Source organism: Macaca mulatta, chromosome 4 (assembly GCF_049350105.2).
Source record: "Macaca mulatta isolate MMU2019108-1 chromosome 4, T2T-MMU8v2.0, whole genome shotgun sequence".
In the NCBI taxonomy this organism is placed as follows: domain Eukaryota; kingdom Metazoa; phylum Chordata; class Mammalia; order Primates; family Cercopithecidae; genus Macaca; species Macaca mulatta.
The window spans coordinates 151,176,885-151,200,049 of record NC_133409.1 but is presented as its reverse complement, the minus strand read 5'-3'; the positions used below and the strand labels follow the sequence as shown (position 1 = coordinate 151,200,049).

At 44.2% G+C, this 23,165-nt stretch overlaps 1 protein-coding gene across 43 annotated transcripts; it reads right to left on the bottom strand.

Annotated features, from left to right (window-relative positions):
- Positions 1-18,243: 18,243 nt before the first annotated feature.
- On the bottom strand, positions 18,244-22,306 carry LOC144340474 (class I histocompatibility antigen, Gogo-B*0101 alpha chain-like). 43 transcript variants are annotated; one of them, XR_013416635.1, is made up of 9 exons: positions 21,717-21,810; positions 21,314-21,587; positions 20,805-21,080; positions 19,954-20,229; positions 19,734-19,850; positions 19,261-19,293; positions 19,107-19,154; positions 18,813-18,943; positions 18,244-18,674 (listed from the first exon to the last, which is right to left on the bottom strand). XR_013416635.1 is itself a non-coding variant. In XM_078000509.1 (9 exons), exons 2-8 carry the CDS (start codon positions 21,877-21,879, stop codon positions 19,111-19,113), a joined length of 1,179 nt encoding a protein of 392 aa, XP_077856635.1. In that variant the 5' UTR covers positions 21,880-21,924; positions 22,244-22,306; the 3' UTR covers positions 18,244-18,943; positions 19,107-19,110. The 43 variants fall into 43 exon arrangements, 29 of the variants coding, with proteins under 29 accessions (XP_077856635.1, XP_077856631.1, XP_077856630.1 ...); XR_013416628.1 differs by having other exon boundaries at positions 19,936-20,229; positions 21,318-21,587; XR_013416630.1 differs by having other exon boundaries at positions 19,107-19,150; positions 19,257-19,293; positions 21,318-21,587.
- Between the last annotated feature and the right edge of the window lie 859 nt (positions 22,307-23,165).

The following is a 23,165-nucleotide window of genomic DNA, read 5'->3' as shown; positions in this document are numbered from 1 at the left end:
GTATTATTAGGTCCCTATGGAGTAAATTTTGACCTTTGCTGTTAATGAGGCCTAATTCAGTCCAAATTTTTCCAAAAGTATGAACTACTCCAAAGGCATAATTAGATTCTGTATAGATTATTCCTTCTTGATTTGCAGAAATTTTAAGGCCTGATTTTTTTTTTTTTTTTTTTTTTTTGAGATGGAGTTTCACTCTGTTACCCTGGCTGGAGTGCAGTGGCACCATCTCGGCTCACTGCAAGCTCCTCCTCCCAGGTTCATGCCATTCTCCTACCTTAGCCTCCAGAGTAGCTGGGACTATAGGCGCCCGCCACCACGCCCAGCTAATTTTTTTTTTTTTTTTTTTTTTTTTTTTTTTTTTTTTTGTATTTTTAGGAGAGACGGGGTTTCACTGTGTTAGCCAGGATGGTCTTGATGTCCTGACCTCGTGATCCGCCCACCTCGGCCTCCCAAAGTGCTGGGATTACAGGCGTGAGCCACTGCGCCCGGCCTAAGGCCTGATATAATGTGAACAACTCACATGTTTGTGCAGACCAGTCATTTGGTAACCTTTCAGATTCTGTTTCTGTGAGAGTATCTCCATCTATCATTGAATACTCGTTATGCCTTTTTCCTTTGATTACTTTTGAGGAACCATCTACAAACAGGTGTTTCCCAGTCTGAAAGGGTGTTTCCTTTAGATCAGGTCTAACTTTTGTTTGATAACTTATTAAATCTAAATATCTGTGTTCTGGGCAAAGATCAGGGGTCTGTGGGTTGGGGTTTCCTGTTAAGAAAGCAGCTGGATTAATTGAGTCATCAGTGGTTAAGGTTAGATCATCTCTTTCTAATAAGGTGGCTTCATACTTAAAAATTCTTGAATCAGTAAGCCACCTTCCCACCTTCTGATTGGGAATTGTTCTCACCTGGTGAGGAGAACTAATGATAAGTTTCCCTAAAGATTAATTTTCTGCTCTCCTCTCTGAGCAAGGCTGTTGCTGCCACTGATTGGACACACTCGGGCCATCTGTGGGCTACTGGGTCAAGAATTTTTGACAAGAAGGCTATGGGTTGCCAATGGCCTCCATGTATTTGAGTAAGTACCCCTAAGGCTACTTCATTACCTACATTAGCAAAAAGATGAAAGGGCAATTCTAAAGAGGGTAAGGCTAGAACATGGGCTGTCACTAGTAACTCTCTTAATTTTTTTGTCTGCTGTTTTTCTGGTGAAAACCATATAAGGGGGTCAGATTCATCCTGTGTAAGTTTTTTTTTTTTTTTTTTTTTTTTTGAGACGGAGTCTTGCTTAGTCACTCAGGCTGGAGTGCAGTGGCCGGATCTCAGCTCACTGCAAGCTCCGCCTCCCAGGTTCCCGCCATTCTCCTGCCTCAGCCTCCGGAGTAGCTGGGAGTACAGGCGCCTGCCACCCCGCCCGGCTGGTTTTTTGTATTTTTTAGTAGAGACGGGATTTCACCGTGTTAGCCAGGATGGTCTCAATCTCCTGACCTCGTGATCCGCCCGTCTCGGCCTCCCAAAGTGCTGGAATTACAGGCTTGAGCCACCACGCCTGGCCGTAAGTTTTTTTATATAAAGGTTTGGTTACTAAAACATGAGTCTATCCATAAGCGACAATACCCTACTAACCCCAAAAACTTTCTAAGTTCCTTCTTTGTCTCAGGCAGAGGTAAAGATATGATGCCTTCAATCCATTCAAATCCAATTCTCCATTTGGCCTTACTGATTAAGTGCCCTAAATACTTGACTTCAGGTTCTACAAACCAAAGTTTGCTTTTTTGACACTTGTAATGCCTCCAGTTGTAAATTATTTTAAAAACCTATTGAAAATTCTTCTACTTTTTGTCTATCCTCCCCTGAAATAAGGATATTGTCCATGTATTAGAACAGGAATATATATGGCAGTTTGTAAAACTTTTCTATGATCTGTTGTAGTATTTGACCAAACAAATTTGGAGATTCTGTAAATCCTTGGGGAAAACTGTCAATGGATACTGTTATTTTCTACTGGAGTGAGGGTCCTCCCATTCAAAGGCAAACAGGTCTCGGCTATCTTCTGCTAGTGGGTAAGCCCAGAAGGCATCCTTTAGATCTATTACTGTGAATCACTCATGGATGTATGGAATTTTCCTAACAATAGGGTAAGGATTAGGAACAACAGGGTGAGTTGTTTGAACTATTTGGTTAACAGCTGGAAGATCCTGCACTAGAGGATATGACCCATCTGGCTTTTTCACAGGCAGTATCGGAGTGTTATAAGGAGACATACAGGGTTCAATGAGTCTCTCACGAGGCTTTCTATTATGGGCTTTAAATTGATCTTAGCTTCTAAGGGAATTGGATATTGTTTTCTTTTTACCTCTTCCCCCGGGTTTTTCAATTTAACTTGGATTGGGGAAATTCGTAATTTTCTTCGGTTTCCTTCCTTTGACCATGCATCTGGATGGTTGTGTCCCTCATTTAGAGTAGCGAGCAAATTTAAGGAGGGGAGGAGTTTTCCTTGATTAACATAAAGGCCTAGGTTTAATTTTAGCATTAAATCTCTTCCTAGTAGGTTTATGCCTGCCTCTGGGATTAACAGAAGTTTAATATTTACTGAGCGATTCTGATATTTAATTTTTGTTTCTTCTAAGACCCCTCCCCTTCTGCTCCCAAAATAAAAAGTTCTTCTTGTGACCAAGTTACACCAGGGGGAAGATACAAACTGAGGAATGAGCAGCTCCTGAGTCAATTAAAAAGGTGATATTCTCAGGTTTGGGTCCCACCTCTACATTTATCAGGGGCTCTTAGTGGGACTCGAAGTAAAAAGAGTAGAGCCCCTGTCCCCCCATTCCTCCTCAAAGATTGTAAGTGGAGTGATTTCCTTTTCTTTTTTCCATTCAGAGCATTCTCTTATAAAGTGACCTTCCCTCCTACACTTGAAGCATTTCTTTTGCCCTATTCCTCTTTTTATTCCCTTGTTCCCTAGTTTGATTCCTTTACCTCTGTTACAGGGTCTGGCAGTCGGGTACCTAAAAGATTTACCAGCGACATTTCTTTGAGCTGCCTGTTGGGGAGTTCCCTGCTGTAAGGACAGCAGAATCTTTGCTTTGTGCTTTTGCTTTTCTTCATCCCTTCGTACATACACCATTTGGGGCTCCCTTAAGAGTTCCCCTATGGGATGGTCCTTCCAATTTTCTATCTTTTGTAATTTCTTGGTAACGTCTGGCCAGCTATTTGTGACAAGTGAAGCTTTAATATTCCTTGTCCAAGTGGGTCTCCTCCATCCAAACCAGCATATTTCCTCATGTGTTCCTTAAGCCTATTAAAACATTCCATAGCCCCTCATCATTTTCTTGTTGTGTATAAAAGCTTTGGTCATATTCTGGCTGTGGGGTACCAATTCTCTAATTCCTTTTATTATCATTTCTTGCAGGTCTTTCATATTCCTCCTATGAGCTATGTTGTTATTATCCCACTGGGGATCTTGAGCAGGAAATTTCTGTTTGGCTGCAGGGACGTTTTGACTGGGAGGATGCTCATGCTCCTAAATGGTCATAGCGGCCCTATGCATCCTGCTTCTTTCTTCCCCTGAAAAAAGGATGCCTATGATGGACATTAACTCAGCCCCAGTGTACAACTTGGGTCCTAGAAATTGATCAATTTGATCTGCTACTCCATAGGGATCATCTACGAGTGGCTTGAGTTACCTCTTCAAGCTCCAGACTTCTGAACTGGTCAGGGGAGCTTTTACAAAGCCAATGCCCCCACCTCCTAGATGCATTTCCCTCAGTGGGAAGAGGTTTGTAGCCGAACCCCTAGAGGAAGGGAGAAAAGGGAAGTTTTGGATATCCTTTTTGCAGTGTTCTAACTCACGTTGAAGTCTTCCTGAGGGAGGGCATTCAAGCTGGGGATGACCCCAAGAATCAGGGTTATAAGCAGGGAAATAAATCTGAGTAGGGGAAAGGTCTGGGACTGTTATAGCTACTGGAGTGGGAGTTGGGGGATGTTGGTCTACTGGGTGAGGGGAAGAAGGTTTGGTTGGGGAAGATGATCTAAGGGGTCCCACGTGTTAGTGGGGTTCTTGGAGTAAGGGGTATTAATTTAATGAGAAGTAGTTTCTGGCTTGTCTGCTTTAGTTTTTAGATGACAGAGGAGGATGGGCCCTTGCCGCCAACACAGAACATAATGTATTTCCTCCTGGGAAACAGGACTCTTATCATTTACATATTCTATTAAATGCTGGCGAGTCCAATCCTCATTTGACCCGAATTTTGGCCAGAAAACTGAAGGCTTCTGAATACGTTCCTTGGTCCAAATGAAACAGTATACTTTATCATCTGTTGCTTTTTCTTATGTTTAGTCCTCTCATATCCTTCCAATATTTTAACATGAGTCCTAAATGACTATTAGAGTTGATTTCACTGTCTGCCTTTTCCTTTTTACCTTCTATCTTACTCAGGGTATTTCCCATGTTGAATATTGGTTAGGCTCAGTCCCTCGAACTAGAGATTTCCCACCTATCCTTCCCTGGAGGTTTAATCCCTACCCTGGAGATTCCTTGCACTCTTCTCCTTTTGCTTCATCCACTCTGGCTGCTTTCCCAGAGGAAATTAGGCTCCACTTAGCATCAGCGGGACTGTATAAATCACAACATCAGGATCCCTACAAGAGGGCCACCATAAGCCATATGAGGTGACTATGGAACCGCATATTGGACTTACTCACCCTGCACAGCAGTAGTGCTTGTTACCTTTCACACCCGTTCACCTCCAGAATATCCTGTCCACCAAGGAAATACTGTTGCCCTTGCAACTTTTTTTTTTTTTTTTTTTTTTTACCTTGGTCTGTGCACAGAGTTACCTGGTCGTTGTGGTACTTGCAGGCCTTCTCCTTCCACATTGCTGAGAGCCTGGATTTATTCGTCACAATGGGTAATCTCAATCTCCCATCCCTGGAGCCACCGTAGTGGGGCAGTGGGGTGTGCCTACCCTAGATGGGGTGACCAAGCCCACTTCTCAAAGGAGAATGGGAATCCTGGATGAGCCCCCAGAAAATTGTTAGAAATAAAGCTCAGAGTCACAAAGAAAATTAACACTTGAAAAAAGGATATCTCAGCAAGGCAATTTTTACTTCTGCAGAAGGGTGCTACCCATAAGCCTGATTGCCATGAGAACTCCCAGAACAAAGGAAAGCAGGGGTTTTTATTCCTAAAGCAAGTTGTTTCTACTATTGTGTCCTGTCTCCATTGGCTGGAACTGGACCACACAATCTAAACTGATCCCAGTTGGCTGAAAACTTAAACTTTCCCAAATAAGGTAAAGGCCCAATGGGGAACAAAGCAAAGGAGGGGGTTGCTTGTGGGAAACCAGGAAGACAATAATATTTCTAGATAAGGAAAGAGCATAGGCTGCAAGCTGGGACACAACTGGGCATGTCCAAGCAGATCCAGGCAGACTAGGGAACAAAGGAGTTAGGCCTTGGTTCAAGTACAAGAACATAGAATGTGTTTATTTCTTTACTGTGTGTAACAACTATTTGGAGGCACAATAAGGAGTCATTAGTAAAATAGAAGATTTGTTAGTATGAAGAGTGAGGGAAACTTAAAGGAAGCTTTTAAGAGGAACTATCTTCTTAACACTTATCATTCTAAACCAAAAAGGAAAACTTGGAAGAGGAACTTATTCTTAACAAATTTTCTCTCTTTTTTTCTAGTTTTGTTTAGCTAGTGGTTTGTCAATTTTCTTTATGTTTTAGAAGAACAAACTTTTCACTTTGTTGATCATTTACATGGTTTTTAAAAGCTTTTATTTAGTTCTACTATGATCTTTATTATTTCTTTTCTGCTAAATTTGGATGAGTTTTTTTCTTGCTTTTCTAGTTCCTTGAGGTTCATTGTTATATTGTTAATTTGTAATGCTTCTACTTTTCTTAGGTAGGTATTCATTGCTATAAACCTCCCTTTTAGCCCTGTTTAGCTGTATCCCACAGGTTTTGGTATGTTGCGTTTCCATTTTCATTTGTTTCAAGAAACTTTTTGATTTATATCTTAATTTCTCTGTTTACTCAATGGTTATTCAGGAGCATGTTGTTTAATTTCTATGTATTGGTCTAGTTGCCATCATTTCTCTTGGTGTACAGTTCTAGTTTTATTCCATTGTGGCAAGAGAAGATATTTAATATTTCAATTTTTGAAAATGTGTTGAGACTTATTTTGTGGCTTAATATAGGCTCTCTCCCAGAAAATGTTCCATGTGTTCCTGAAAACAGTGTATATTCTGTAGTGTTAGTTAGAATGCTGTGTAAATATCTGTTAGCTTTATTTGGTGTAGAATTCAGTTTAAATTCAATGTTTCTTTCTTGATTTTCTATGTAGATAATCTGTCTCATGCTGAGGTTGGGATGTTGAGTCCCCTTCTCTTATTGTATTGGAGTCTATCTCTCTTGCTAGATGTAGTAATACTTGTTTTATGAATCTAGGAGCTCCAGTGCTTAGTGCATATATATTTAGAATTATTCTATTCTCTTCTTGGATGGATCTCTTTATGATTATGTGATGGCTTTCCTTATCTTTTAAGAAAATTGTTCTTGACTTACAGTTTATTTTATCTGCTATAAGTATAGCTACTCCTGCTCACTTTTGGTTTCCATTTGCATAGATAACTTCTTGCCATTCTTTTACTTTCTGTCTCTATGTATTGTAGTGAGGCGGTATTACCGGTGAGTTTTTTTGTAAGCAGAATATAGTTAGATCGTGTTTTCTACCCATTCAGCCATTTTGAATCTTATAAGTGGAGAATTTAATCTGTTTACATTCCAGATTTTTATTAATATATGAGGCTTTGTGCCAAGACCAGCTCGGTTGGGGAGACACTAACCCAGTGGCACTAGAGGAATTAAAGACACACACACAGAAATATAGAGGTGTGAAGTGGGAAATCATGGGTCTCACAGCCTTCAGAGCAGACAGCCTCAAACAGAGATTTACCCACATATGTATTAACTCAAGCCAGTGATAAGCATTGTTTCTGTAAATTATAGATTAACTAAAAGTATTCCCTACAGGAAGCAAAGGGATGGGCCAAAATAAAGGTATGTATTTGGCTAGTTATCTGCAGCAGGAGCATGTCCTTAAGGCACAGATCACTCATGCTATTGTTTGTGGTTTAAGAATGACTTTAAGCAGTTTTCTGCCCCGGGTGGGCCAGGTGTTCCTTGCCTTCATTCCAGTAAACCCACAACCTTCCAGCGTGGACATCATGGCCATCATGAACATGTCACAGTGCTCCAGAGATTTTGTTTATAGCCAGTTTTGGGACCAGTTTATGGCCAGATTTTGGGGGGCCTGTTCCTAACAGCTTTGTTCCTGTCACATTGTTGTTTTCTGGTTGTTTTACATGTCCTTTGTTACTGTCTTTTTCTCATATTGCTTGTCATTATGGTTTAGTGGATTTTTGTACTAGGACCATTTGAGACCTTTGTCTTCCTCTTCTGTGTGATTGCTTTACCAGTGAGTTTCATACTTGGGTATATTTCCATGGTGATAATGTGGAAATGTTGAAAACGTTGTCCTTTCAATTCCAGGTTTAGGACTTTCTTGAGCATTTCCTGTAGTCCTTGTCTAGTGGTTATGAAGCCTTTCAGCATTTGCTTGTCTTGGAAAGATAATTTCTTTTTCAATTATGAAGAATAATTATGGTTGGTTTATTACTCTTGGCTTGGCAGTTCTTTTCTTTCGGGACTTTGATTATGCTATCCTATTCTCTTCTGGCTTGTAAGATTTCTTCTAAGAAATCTGCTGTTAGAGCTGGGCACTATGGCTCACACCTGTAATCCCAGCATTTTGGGAGGCTGAGGTGGGCGGATCATGAGGTCAAGAGATCGAGACCATCCTGGCCAACATGGTGAAATCCTGTCTCTACTAAAAATACACACACAAAAAAAAATTAGCTGGATGTGATGGCATGTGCCTGTCATCCCAGCTACTTGGGAGGCTGAGGCAGGAGAATCACCTGAACCCAGGAGGCAGAGGTTATAGTGAACCGAGATTGTGCCACTGCACTCAAGTCTTGCAACATAGCAAGACTCTGTCTTAAGAAAAGAAAAAAGAAAAAAAAATCTGCTGTTAGTCTAATGCGGTTTCCTTTATAGGTAACTAAACGCTTTTCTCTTGCTATTTTTAGGATTTGCATTTTACATAGACTATAGAAAGTCTGATTACATGCCATGGAGAACAACTTTTTGCATTGTAGTTTTCTCAGAATTGTTGAACATTTTGTATCTGAATGTCTAAATCACTTGATAGAGTTGGGAATTATTCATCTATTCTTTCATTAAATAGGTTTTCTAATATGTTCTTTATCTCTTTTCTCTTGAGGATACCAATAATTTGAATATGTGGTTGTTTATATTGTACCAAATGTCACAAAGTCTTTGCTCATTCTTTTTGTGTGTGTGTTTTTGTCTTTTTGAATTATTTCACAATGTATATCTTCAAGATTTGGAATTCTTCCTTCTGCCTGACCTAGTATTGTTGGTTGTTGAAGCTTTCAAATGTATTTGGAATTTCATGTCATGAATTCTTTAATCCAGAATTTCTGTTTTTTTTTTTAAATCTATATCTTTTGTGAACTTCTTATTCATATCCTGAATTATTTTTATGTTTTCTTTGTGGTTTTTTCAGAATTCTTTTGTATCTCACTGAACTTCTGTAAAATAAATGTTTTGAATCCTTTATCTGGAATCTTGATAATTTCTTTTTGATTAAGATCTATTGTGTTCCTTTGGGGCTTTTTTTTTCTTTTTTGCTTTTTCATGTTTCTGTGTCCTAACATTAACATTTTTGCATCTGATATAACAGCCAGTTCTTCCTATTTTTGAATTTTGTTTCATTGTGAAGAACTTCTTCCTGAAGATAAGTCTATGGTGTTGGTTGTGTGGGGTACTTTGGATTTGATTCTGGGTGTAGTACACAGTAGAGTACTATGGTCTCTGTATAATTTCTTTGGCTGTAGACAATATTAATGGTATCTGTGATTTCTTCTGTGCATTAGGGTGTGGTTATTAGTGAGACTGTGGTGACGATGTGCTGGGGGGCTGGGATGCCACATGAGACAGTCTTCAGTCTCCAGTGGTGGCAGTGGTGTGCTGAGTGTTCCTATCTTTGTGCCCCAAGGTGGTGTATACTAGTATTTGTGTTGGTGGTTCCTGGTGGGCTGATTCCTGGGCCTCTGGGTGGCTTGCTTGGATGCCAGTAGTGGCAGTGGTTGACTGGGTGGGTGGGTAAGTGGGGTCTTTGGCTCCTGGGCAGCTAGCTTGGCAGTGGCAATGGTGGGCTGATTCTCTGGGTCCCAAGCAGTGTGCATTGTTAGCGGCAGCTGTGATAGGCTGGGTGGGATGCCCATAGGTGGTGTTTGCAGGTAGGTGACAGCTACGGTGATAGCACCCAACCTCAGGTACCCAAGAGGAGAGCGCAGGTGCCCAAAGTGGTGGATTGGGTTGAGGAATTCCCAGGCCCCGGGGCTGCATTCTCTGTCGCAGTGGGAGGGGTCAATGAAGCTGTCTCTTCATCATTAAATGCTATGCCAACTAGTCCCTTAATTTTCTTTTTGACTAGAGGACTGAAACATTTATTATAGTTTAGGTCTGCTGGTTGTTTTTTCACTCCCTGTATGTCTAAAATCCCTTTGTTTGTTTGTTTATTTGTTTGTTTGTTTCTGAGACAGAGTCTCACTCTATTGCCCAGGCTGGAGTGCAATGGTGTGATCTGGGCTCACTGCAACCTCCACCTCCCGTGTTCAAGTGATTCTCCTTCCTCAGCCTCCTGAGTAGCTGGAATTACAGGTGTGTGCCACCATGCCTAGCTAATTTTTGTATTTTTAGTAGAGACGAGGTTTCACCATGTTGGTCAGGCTGGTCTTGAACTCCGGAGTTCGTGATCTGCCCACCTCAGTCTCCCAAAGTGTTGGGATGACAGGCATGAGCCACCGCACCTGGCCTAAAATCTCTTTATTTTTTGATAGATATATTCAAGGTGTGTTAGCTTAATTTAATCATCACACACAGTATACATTTATCAATACATCAAACAATATCTCACAAATGTATTATACTTTGTCAATTAAAATTATGCATATATATTTGAAAAAGGTATTGTTTTCCGGGAATAGAATCTAGTTTCACAGCATTTTCCTTTTAGGGCTCTAAAGATGTTGCTCATCTGTCTCCTTATTTTCACTGTTCCCAATGAAACACCTGCTGTCATCTGTATTATTATTATTAGTTTTTTCACTTTCTGCTTTTTCAATTTTCTCTTCTTCTGTGCTTTTCAATAAATACATGTTTGTTTTTTACCCAGAATTATAGAGTGAACTTGAGAAACAATCTATAGGGAGGGCTTTTTGACTATTGGTTGTAAATTATTAGAACAGTTGTTTGCTTCTTGTTTTATTAGGTCACAGGCTAATTTCCTCAGAGAATTCTTATATTGAAAAATATCATAATTCATTTTATTGGTCATCCCTAAAACCTTAAAAATCCTAAAAGCAAACCTAGGCAATACCATTCAGGCCATAGGCATGGGCAAGGACTTCATGGCTAAAACACCAAAAGCAATGGCAACAAAAGCCAAAATAGACAAATGGGATCTAATTAAACTAAAGAGCTTCTGCACTGCAAAAAAACTACCATCAGAGTGAACAGGCAACCTACAGAATGGGAGAAAATTTTTGCAATCTACTCATCTGACAAAGGACTAATATCCAGAATCTACAAAGAAACAAATTTACAAGAAAAAATCAAACAAAAAGTGGGCAAAGGATATGAACAGACATTTCTCAGAAGAAAACATTTATGTAGCCAACAGACACATGAAAAAATGCTCATCATCACTGGCCGTCAGAGAAATGCAAATCAAAACCACAATGAGATAGCATCTCACACCAGTTAGAATGGCGATCATTAAAAAGTCAGGAAACAGCAGGTGCTGGAGAGGATGTGGAGAAATAGGAACACTTTACACTGTTGGTGGGACTGTAAACTAGTTCAACCATTGTGGAAGACAGTGTGGCGATTCCTCAAGGATCTAGAACTAGAAATACCATTTGACACAGTGATCCAATTACTGGGTATATACCCAAAGGATTATAAATAATGTTGCTATAAAGACACATGCACATGTATGTTTATTGTGGCAGTATTCACAACAGCAATGACTTGGAAGCAACCCAATTGTCCTTTGTAGGGACATGGATGCAGCTGGGAATCATCATTCTGAGCAAACTATCGCAAGGACAGAAAATCGAACACCGCATGTTCTCACTCATAGGTGGGAATTGAACAATGAGAACACTTGGACACAGGGTGGGGAACATCACACACCGGGGCCTGTTATGAGGTGGGGGCAGTGGGGAGGGATAGCATTAGGAGACATACCTAATGTAAATGACGAGTTAACGGGCGCAGCACACCAACATGACACATGTATACATATGTAACAAACCTGCACATTGTGCACATGTACCCTAGAACTTGAAGTATAATAATGAAAAAAAATATTGGTTGAAAGAAATGAAAGAAATCAGGCACATTCCTCAGCTCCGGGCTCAACACAAACAAGCCCAGTACAAACACATCCCACCATATATCTCTCAACTTCCTGAGCCCAGTACAAACACATACCACCATATATCTCTCAACTTCCTGAGCCCAGTACAAACACATTCCTCAACTCAGAGACTACCATATATCTCAACTTTAGAAAAACACCACCTGGAAAGTCTCTGATAAGGACACAGCCGTTCATGGTTTTACTGAAAGCACGGGAACCAATAAAAAGCTGCTAAATGTATAACTTAAAATGTTAACCAATTGTAGTGCTGTAACCAAAAGAATTCCCTTGTTCCTCTGTAACTTTACATATCCTATTTACATCGGGCTATAAAAGGCAAGCACTCGCATTGTTCGGGGCCCTCTTGTATGCTGTGGAATGGAGGGACCAAGTTCGAACTTGCAGTAAAAGATCCTTGCCGCTTGGCTTTGACTCTGGGCTCTGGTGGTCTTCTTTGGGGAACATACAGTCTGGGCATTACAGGTCATCTTGACTAAAGCATGGTGCCTAGATAGGTGGTCAAGCATTATTCTGGATGATTTGTGAGGATGTTTGTTGGATGAGATTAACATATAAATAGCTAGACTTTGAATAAAGTAGATTGATGTCTATCATGTGGGTGGGCTTCATTCAATTCATTGAAGGTGTAAATTAAACAAAGCACTGACCTTCCTCGAGCAAGATGGAACTCTGCAGCAGACAGCTCTGGGATTTGAACTACCGTATCAGTCAACTGACCCACACACAGCTGGTTGGTTTGTGTACAGCATTTGCAAGATGAATGGAGAACATCCTGTTTGGAAGTCCACCTGTTTGATCAAAGAAGGTAAAAACAGAAGAGCTCTTGTGGACTTAATTGCATGGTGTTTTCTTAGCAGTGGTGGAAGAATTGAACAATGATAAAGCTCCTATGTTTTAGTTTTTACTGACTTACAGGGAGTGACTAATGGCCTGACCGTTTAATTAATCAGGAGAGCAATGGGAAAGTTACCTATGAAAAGAATGCCCATATGAGGCAAGTCCTGTGGAAATCACTATGGTAATTTGAGGGGTTCATTAATGTAAGATCTGTTGATTCCTGATATAGATTGGATGTTGTTCTTGTGCAGATCTCATGTCGAGATGTGATCCCAGCATTATAGGTGGGGCCTGGAGGGAGGGAGGTGGTTGGATCATGAGCTCAGTTTCTCATGAATCATTTAGCACCGTCCCTTCAGTGCTGTTCAGAGCCCCTCAGAATAACTCCCTTCCAGGTTTGGAAGGTGATTGAAATCAACAAGAATTTGTCTCCAAGTGTTTGCCAGATGCACCTGAAATTCCAGCTATGAGAGTGGCTGAGGCAGAAGGATATCTTGAGTCTAGGAGTTTGATTTTAGCCTGAGCAACATTTGAGGCCAGCCAGGGAAACATATCAAGACCACATCTCAAAAGCAACAACAACAAAAAATCCACGTTTGGTTGTGATGATCACCTGAGTCCATGAAATAAGCAGACATTGGGGCCTTAGAAATGCAGAGATAGGTGGAATCAAGACATATTCCTCTTGCATTCCACATATCACAGGCACAAAATACACATAAGAAGGGCTTTCTTTAACAAAAAAAAGAGAGATAGCATATGGCTATGTGGTAGATTCTTTTATGGGAAGGCCTTGAAACTACATAGCTGGCAAATTAGACTGATACCATTATCCCCAGGAAGCAGCAAATGGGTCTTGGCAGTAATAGATTCTCACCCTGGAGAGGGCTTTGTTCAGCTGGTGGTAGGTGTGTTACCAAACTAAACTGGGGTCCACTCACCTGGGATGTTGCAGTAAAAACAAACATCCACACTGAGACTGTAGTGGGAGAAAGGAGGGCATTTATGTGCAGGGCGCCAAACAAGGAGAATCTGGCAGCTCACGCTTAAGTCCCAACCTTTTTGATGGCTCACAAACAAGGATTTTTAAAGGCGGGGGCAAATTTCGGGAAAGCAGAGTTACAGGCAACATCATAAATCAATGCATAGAAGTGATACACTGCTTCGGCCTTAAAAGGTGGAAAATCCTGATGAGGGAGCTTACAGGTCTTAGGGAGATTTAAAGATTCTCTGATTTGTGATAGATAAGGAAGTAAAGCTTCCTTACACAGTTTGGGGGAGTAGAGAGGAATGTTCAGGCCTGGCCTGTGGCCTTGACTCTCTCCAGTCTCCTCAGGAAGAAATTTAGAACAAAGAACAGCGGTCAAGTTCAGTCCTCAGTTTCCCCTTTATAAGGTCTCCCTGTCAGTGGATCTATTAGGTGGGAATCTGTATTTCTGAAAAACAACTCAGGGACAAATGTTAAGATGTTATTTTTAGTTTCTGTTGAGAATCAAACATCTTGTGACCTAACTTCCTTGGCTATTGTTTTAAGCTATCATTACCTTCTTGTTTATAACGTCACTCACTTACTTTTTAGGGCTGGCTAGGTGCCTGGAGTTTCTCTTGAAGGTTTCTTTATTTCCAGGTTGGGAGGCCCTGGCAGGCTTCTAAGAGAGTTTCCTCCTTTATCTCAGATGCAAATGCTCAGAGTACTACAAAGAACTTGAATGGGAGGTACTGCAACCATGTGAACCACTGAGTCACATTTCTTTGAGCACCTGCTCAAAACGTCCAACAATGGTCAGAGAGACATCCTCCTCAAAGGAAGAGTTCCATAGAGAATTACAATAGCCAATTGAAACATTGGGTGTATAAAGCAAGAGTGGGGAAACAAGCACGAAGGGTGGGCTTGTACACCTTCATGAGTGTGCTCACACTTGACAGAGTATCCTCTCTTTTCCTGGTGGATCAGGGGAAGGTGCTGCTGTGATCTACATATATTCCTTCTCATGGTGGGTGGACACTGGAATAATGACTATAATTCGCCTCAACTTGCTTTTCTCATCCCTGATGCAGTGGTCCCAGGACTAGGGATGCAAATAGAGTCCAGAAACAGGAATTATTCCTAAGCAAGAAATTGTAAATATATTTTATGTCCTTTATGTAATAATTCCTAAGGGCCTGGAGAATTTCTTGTGCCTTCACTGCCCCTGGCAAAGTTGGGGCTAACACTGAATGCAGCTGTATTGCCTGGGGTCAGATAGTCACCCAGTTCTCTACCTGCATAACCCCCCCCTCTATGAACTGGAATGGATGACGGCAGACACTTGCTAGAACAGTATTGGTCTCTTCAGTCTAAGCCAGCACAGCAGCAGAGCCTAGTGTTCCTTCCGAAATTATAAATGTTTAGTATAAATGAAGAGAAGGAGAAATAGTAGCTGAGGGTAAATGAATGAATAAATGGGTTATGTAATGAGGAAAATCCAATGTTACATGAACTACTCGAAAGAGGTATAAGCAAGAGATAGTATTGTCTCTTAGCTCGATTTCACCAGATGCCTGAAAGGGTGCAGCCATGTGTTCCTGAGACTATTCCTGTGGACTGCACTGGGATAATTGTTAATGACCAAAGAGGATTCTAGTAATGTGCCAGGATCTTTTCACTGTTATGATTCTTCTGGTGTAGGAGATCTGTGATTGGCCAGGCACAGTGGCTCACGCTTGTAATTACATCAGTTTGGGAAGCAATGCTAGGAACATCGTTTAAGGTGAGGATTTGAGACCAGCCTCTGCAAAATAGTGAGACCCATTCCTACAAAATATTTAAAAATTAGTTGGGCATGGTGGTGTGCACCTGTAATGCTATCTACTCAGGAGGCCGAGGCAGAAGGATCACTTGAGTCCAGGAATTCGAGGTTACAGTGAGCTCTGATTGTGCCTCTGCATTCTACCATGGGCAACAGAGCAAGAGATTATTTCTAAAATAAGATAATAAATATTATAAAAAAAGATAATGTGGTCAAAACCAGGGTGTGATCTGTGGTCCAATAAAAATATTTGGTCTTTGTCCCTGTTTCCTGACAACCAGGTTCTAAAACATTTGCAATCTCCTCAGTGATAAACATGACTTCAGTATGACAATGAGATGACTATGGGGTGAGGGGCTCCTAGATAGCTTCAGCATGGGGGCTGGTTGCCAGAAACACGAAGCTGTGATTAGAGGATTAGAACTTTCAGCCCCATCCCTAAAGTCTAGGAAGGAAAGAGAGGCTCAAGGTTGAGTTCAGTCACACAATGGCTGGTGATTTAATTAATCTTGCCTACACAATGAAATTTACGTAGAAACCTCTAGAGATTTGGTTTCGGAGAGCTTCCCAATTGGTGAGCACATCCCTCTGTCCACGTGCTGGGAGGGTGGTGAACTCCATCTCCATGGGGACAGAGGCTCCTGTGCTCAGAGCCCTTCCAGACCTCACCCTGTGCACCTCTTCATCTGGCTGCCCATTTGTATCCTTTATAAGTTCTATGGTTTGAATGTTTCCCCAAAAAAGCCTGTGTTGGATATTTCATCCCGAATGCAACATTTTTAAGAAATGGGACCGTTGAGAGATGATTGGACCATCAGAGCTCTGCCTTCATTAATGGATTAAGGCTCATCATAAAAGGACCTGAGGCTGTCACTTTGACCTCCTTTTCCCCCTACCTCTTACCCTCTCTTGCCCTTTTGTTTTCTACCAGATACAATTCCCTGATCTGGGAATTTCCATCCTGGACACCATAATGAAACAAATTTCTGTTTATAGTAAGTGATCCAGTCTCAGGTGTTCTCCTGTAGTGGCATAATCTAAACCAGGGGTCCCTAACCCCCGGGCTGCGGACTGGTACAAGCTTCTGGCCTGGTAGGAACCAGACCACACAGCAGGAGTTGATCGGTGGGCGAGAGAGCAAGAGCATGACCACCGGAGTTCCGTCTCCTGTCAGATCAGTGGCGGAATTAGATTCTCATAGAAGCACGAACCCTATTGTGAGCTCTCCATGTGAGAGATGTAGGTTGCATGCTCCTTATGAAACACTAATGCCTGATCATCTGAGGTGCAACAGTTTCATCCAAAACCATTTCCCTCTGCCTTCCGTCACCTCCACTGGTCCATGGAAAAACTGTCTTCCATGAAACTGGTCCCGGGTGCCAAAAAAGTGGGGATTTAAGCTACAACAATAAAAAAAACTGCAATACTGAGTGTGAATGGAAAATAAATTTTCAGGACTCCAAATTCACTATACCAAAGGGAAAAGTTAAGTTTGGAGACTGAGTGATGGAAAAATTGCCTTTCTTTTGATCCTAAACAAATAACTGCGAAGATAGAAGACCCCATATCTCCCCAGGTGCCCTCCTTCACAAACTACTCACAAGAAAATTCCTTGTGGGCCCCAACATCTTTACTCTAAAACAGAGTTTTGTTGACTTTCGCCCGACAATGTAAATTAACAGCTTATCTTCACAGGTACAGGACAAAGACAAAGATATCATCCCTTCACCCCGCCCCCATCCCCATGACTTTTCTACCCAAAGTTTACTTTATCTTATGTAAAATGCAGATTTACTGAGCACCAGATGAATGCATAGTTGACTGTTTTTTTCCTCTCCTGGCTGCTCTTTCCCCTATAAATATTGAAGTCATCAAAACCCTGTTAGGAAAAAGCACGGGCCACAGATGCTACAATGATTTGTGTCTCTGTTTCCAAGGTGCGTCTTCAGCTTGGCAAAATAAACTTCTAAACTGACTGAGACCTGTCTCAGACGCTTTTTGGCTTTTTTTTTTTTTTTTTTTTTTTTGGCTTTACATGGCTAAAGCAACTTCCTGAGTCCTTTGAGTTAGTTTAAGAATTATCAGTCCTTGGGAGGTGAGAGACCCCTGACTTTGCAGCCATGATAGACAGAAGTGCAGGTGACCTGGGACCCGATACTTGTGACTTGCATCTGAAGTGAGGACAGTCTTGTGGGACTGAGCCCTTAAACCTGGGAAGCCCTTGTAGTTAGTGTCTACCTGGTGAACTCCAGGTAGTTAGTGTCAGAATTGAGTCGAATTGTAGGACTCCCAGCTACTGTTAGAGAATCAGAAAGTTATTTGGTTGGAGAAAAACCCCATCACCATCCCACAGAGAGAAACTTACAGTAAGAGTAAGCAAGTACACCTCTATCTTTTTGGTCCCAGAGGAAAAGATAGACAAAATGTAAGTATTTATTTCATGTCCCTAATCTACTAAACACAGGTTACTACCAGCTGTTCATCGTCCAGACGTGGAATGGTCCTACCTCTAACCTAGAAGTTAGGATTTTTTAGGCCTTTGAGGCTGTCACATAAAAACTAATAAATGTTAGAAATTCTCTCCCCAGAAATACTTCCATACACAAGAAAATATAGATATTAATATAAAACATCGGTGTGGACCCAGATTCTCGGAGATCTTACAAACTTAGGTGTTTTACTCCTAGTAAGAGACAAAGCCAAGGGAAGCTGTTTGAATAATCATTTCACTATCACAGAATGCCACTCCAATAATCTAGAGTATGAACTGGGATAGACAAAAACTAGATGTAATAATCTATCCTCAAGGGAATGGGTGGAAATATGTTATTTATTAGTCACTGGTTCATTTAGACACTCTGCGTGCCTACCAGGTAGCAGATAAAGTTCTCATCCTGGATCGCTGCTCCAAGAATTAAAATTTGTCACTTTTCCCCACCCCTCACACTCCAGCACTTGAACCGTCTTACTACACCAGAATTCCACACTGTTGGTAAAAAGAGTCAAACTCAGTAACATATTTGAAGACATTTATTCTGAGCCAAAAATGAGTGACCACAGCCCATGACACAGCCCTCAAGAGAACATGTGCTCAACGTGGTTGTCACACAGGTTGGTTTTATACATTTTAGGAAGATATGTGACATCAATCAAATACATTTAAGCTATACATTGGTTCAGTCCAAAACATTGGAACAATTTGAAGCAAGCAAGGGTTGCGGGGTAGTGCTTCTGGGTTATAAGTAGATTTTTAATTTTTCTGATTGGTAATTGGTTGAGTTATTATCAATAGAAAGGAATGTCCGGGTTGTGATAAGAGGTTGTGGAGTCCAAAATTTTCTCATGCAGATCAAGCCTCCAGGTGCCAGGCTTCAGAGAGAGTAGATTGTAAATGTTTCCAATCAGATTTAAGGTCTCTGTTGATGGTAAGTCCTGGTCAGCTTTTCCTGAATTCCAAAAGGGAAGAGAGCATAATGAGGCATGTTCAACACCTGCTTTCCATGATGGCTTAAGTCAGTCACTGGTCAGCGTGGGAACAGGGGTCACGGGGGACACGGGAGTGGGTTGTCCCTCCAGCTCCTCACATTTTGCTAACAGAGACGCAGACACATTCAGATGCCTTTGCAGAAAGAGATGCCAGAGTCTCCTGAAGTCACAAAAGGAGAGGCGTGAAGAAATCCTGCATCTCAGCCCCACACAAGACAGTTGTCGCAGGCTACAGAAAACAACAGTCATGAACAAATTCAAGTCAGTCATGGTAAGTGATGACACTCTGAACAGCCACCACACACTCGAAACATCCCAATCAAAGAATCTCCATTACACAGGCCTTTCCCCTCTGTCCCCCCGCCCCCAACTCTAGACGCCAAGAATTTCACCTTTTCAAGCCATGAGAGACACATCAGAGCCCTGGGCACTGTCGCTGGCTGGAGTAGAACAAAAACAGGAGCTGGTCAGAGCCCACAGGAGACATGGGACAGGAGGAGTTATGGAATGGGTGAGCTCCTCCACACTCCCACCCCCACCACTTACACGCAGCCTGAGAGTAGCTCCCTCCTTTTCCACCTGTGGGAAGAAAATATCCTGTGAGGGGACTGGTAGGATGCAGGGCCGTAAGATCTTAGCGGAACCTACTAGTCTTGGACGCAAAAGAAATTTCCAGAACTATGACGGCAGACCCAGGGCAGGATCAGGAAACAGGAGGAAAGCAGGTGTGTGTCCTGGACCAACTGCCCTCCTAAGGTCTGTCCTTAGCAGGAACCTTCCCCTGACTCGTGAATACTGGAATCAGGACCCCAATACCATAATCATCAAGGTGATACATCCGTCCTTCATTATCACATGTGCTACACAACAGAGTAAGTGCTGGCACACAGGGTCCCAGGCTGGGTTAGCCCCTGTGTGGATGCTGCTTCTCAGGAATGAGGCAGGAAACACTTCTACCTGGGGTTTGAAACCCCCAGCGGGACAAGAAAACCCAGACCCGCCCCATACCCCTTCCCTACCTGAGCTCTTCCTCCTCCACATCACAGCAGCGACCACAGCTCCGGTGACCACAACTGCTAGGACAGCCAGGCCAGCAACAATGCCCACGATGGGGATGGTGGACTGGGAAGATGGCTCTGGGAAAGGAGGGGAAGATGAGGGGCCCTGACCCTGCTGAAGGGCTCCAGAAGGGCTCCTGCTTTCCCTGAGAAGAGACATGACCCCTCATCCCCTCCTTACCCCATCTCAGGGTGAGGGGCTCCCGCAGCCCCTCGTGCTGCACATGGCACGTGTATCTCTGCTCTTCTCCAGAAGGCACCACCACAGCTCCCCACTTCTGGAAGGTTCCATCTCCTCCTGGTCTGGTCTCCACAAGCTCGGTGTCCTGAGTTTGCTCCTCCCCATCCCGCTGCCAGGTCAGTGTGATCTCCGCAGGGTAGAAGCCCAGGGCCCAGCACCTCAAGGTGGCCTCATGGTCAGAGACGGGGTGGTGGGTCACGTATGTCTTTGGGGGATCTGTTGGGAAGAGTCAGAAAATTCAGGCGCTTTGCATCTCTCATGGGACACCCCAGCAGCACCCATGTGACCACCCTGAGAATGAACAGGACACCTGGGGTGGGGAAGGGAGCACAGAAGCCAGACACCAGCCTGGACACAGGCATCTGGGATAATCTCCTATTCCTTGGAGAGTTCTAGTCTCTGAGGGAGGAACAGGGACTTCTGGTCCTGACCTGAGTGGAGGCCGAGGGACTCAGAAAAGCTGGAATCAGACCTTCAGACACATTGAGTGTGAGGCAGAGAACAAGGCCTGAGAGAAAAATTCACGGTGCCCAAGGCTGCTGCAGGGTTCAAAGGAGACCCCTGATCAGTATTCTAGGGGCTGTCTTCCCCTCCATTTCCTCAGAGACGTCATCCCTTAATTATCCTAGAGAGCAGTGGGGGCCCTCAGAGGAAATCAGGAAAACTCATGCCATTCTCCATTCAAGGGAAGGCGACATTCTAGCGCTCATGCCATTTTTCTCCCCTCCTCATGGGAGGCCATCCCGGGCAATCTAGAGGTGATGGGGAAGGCTCCCCAGTGCCCCTGGTACCCGCGCGCTGCAGCGTCTCCTTCCCGTTCTCCAGATATCTGCGGAGCCACTCCAGGCACCCGCCCTCCAGGTAGGCTCTCCACTGCTCTGCCTCGCGGGCCGCCTCCCACTTGCGCTGGGTGTTGTGAGCCGCCATGTCCGCGGCGGTCCAGGAGCGCAGGTCCTCGTTCAGGGCGATGTAATCCTTGCCGTCGTAGGCGTGCTGGTGATACCCACGGAGGAGGCGCCCGTCGGGCCCCAGGTCGCAGCCAGACATTATCTGGACAGTGTGAGACCCTGGCCCCGCCCCCGCGGTCAGCCCCGTCCGCCGAGCCCCGCCCCGCCCCGCCCAACCCGCTGGGATTTAGGCCTCAAGTGAAAATGAAACCGGGTAAAGGCGCCTGGGGCTCTCCCCGGTCGAGGGTCTGGGCGGGCCCCGCGGCGGATCTCGGACCCGGAAACTCGGGGAGACCCGGGTCGTCCGTGGGGGGTGGGGAGGGGTCGTGACCTGCGCCCCGGGCCGGGGCCACTCACCCCCTTCGCTCTGGTTGTAGTAGCGGAGCAGGGTCCGCAGGTTCCCTCGGTGAGTCTGTGCGTGGCCCTTGGCTCTCCGTGTGTTCCGGTCCCAATACTCCGGCCCCTCCTGCTCCATCCACGGCGCCCGCGGCTCCATCCTCGGACTCTCGGCGTCGCTGTCGAACCGCACGAACTGCGTGTCGTCCACGTAGCCGACTTCGACATACCAGGGTTCCCGGCGGCCGGGCCGGGACACGGCGGTGCTGAAATACCTCAAGGAGTGCGAGCCTGGGGGCGAGGAGAGGCTGAGACCCGCCCGACCCTCCTCCCCGCGCAGCTCCCCGGGCCCTGCGCCCCCGCCTGCGGTTCCTTTGCTCCTCCCTGTAGAGGCCATTTCCCTCCCGACCCCGCACTCACCGGCCCAGGTCTCGGTCAGGGCCAGGGCCCCCGAGAGCAGCAGGAGGAGGGTTCGGGGCGCCATGACCCGCATCTCGGCGTCTGAGGAGACTCTGAGCCCGGATGGGCGGGTGGGGACTGTAGAACGGGGACCGCGGCGACCCTGATTGGCTTCTCTAGACATCCGACACCCAATGAGAGTGGGAACTGGGGACGCGTCACGAGTATCCTGGAGGAAGGGCCCGACACAGGTTGGGAGAAGAAGTGAAACTACTGGAGTGGGGAATCCCCAACTCTGTGCCTCGCCAATGCAGACAAGGCTCTCCGAGCCTGAGACCGTGAGAGCCACGCCCGGGACCTGGGACTTCGTCCTGATCCCTCTTCTCCCACACCAAGTCTCTTTGTCACACTGTCTGCCTGAGTCCTGGACGAGGATCTGTCTGTGGAAACCAGGGAGAGACCCCCCAGGCTGCGCCCAGCCCCTTCCCCTTCCCTACTCGTCCTGGAATCCCCGTCCCTGAACTGGACTCCCTGCCTCCCACTCCTACCTCTCCCCTTGGACCTTTGTGCAGGGAAACTGACCACAGGGAACTTGATGCCAGAGAGTGAGCTCGCCCTGGGAATGGAGGTGTAGAGACAGGGGTTTTCTTTCTAAACCTGGTGAAGTTTTGTCTGAAGGCACCACACAGAGATTCTCATAGAGTCGAAGTTTCCTTTTTGTTTATTAATACAGTAGGTAGCACAATGTTGGTAATCCCTGAATGATTAGAATTCCAATTTGTTAACAGACCTGTGTCAAAACAGCATTACAAAGCTCCTAAGTTTTACTTTCCCAGACTATGGATCTGTGGCTCTGGGTTGTTGCCTTTAAAATTACGTTCATTCCCTAGTCCGAGTTTCTCTGTGTGAGTCCAGAACATCTCCTGAATACAAAGAAGCAGGGTTTGTTACTGTCTATTGCAACCGGGAGCCTGTAGTCATCACCTCAAAGCTGTGAGTGCTCCATGAAGACCCAATGCTCTTCAAGGACGCTCAAGCACTGCCTGTTTTCCTGAACTATGCACATCTAAGCAGCGTGCATATTTTATCTGGACACTTGGTATTTTTGTAACTCTTTTTTTTTAATCGTAAGGAGCCAATTAGTTTTTAGAAAGTCCAACAAAATGTGTTGAATACTGAATGCAAAGAACCGCCTGCTAGGCTCTTCCACTGCTTTAGAATTCTTTCCTCTCTCCTTTTCCTCACCTCCTGCTTCTTCAGCCCTTCTCTCTGCCCCTCTCATCCCTCACACCCCACCTTCCCCTAAATCCCCGCGACCCTGTCACTCCTGAATTGTGGCACTAACACTGTCCCTCACCTCCTGCCCATGTCTGTTCTCCCCACAGTGCTCAGCGGTCCTGCTAATGTGAGCAAAGTCCTGTCATTTCTTCACTTACTATGGCTGGATTTTGGTTTACCTTTTTGCTAAGT

Coding starts and splice junctions, on each gene's coding strand:
- LOC144340474 (XM_078000481.1), bottom strand. CDS start 21,789: ATGCGGGTCATGGCGCCCCGAACCCTCCTCCTGCTGCTCTCGGGGGCC. Junction 21,081..21,317: donor CTACAACCAGAGCGAAGGGG/GTGAGTGGCCCC, acceptor GGGCGGGGCCAG/GGTCTCACACTGTCCAGATA. Junction 19,851..19,953: donor GCCCCTCACCCTGAGATGGG/GTAAGGAGGGGA, acceptor CTCCTTTCCCAG/AGCCATCTTCCCAGTCCACC.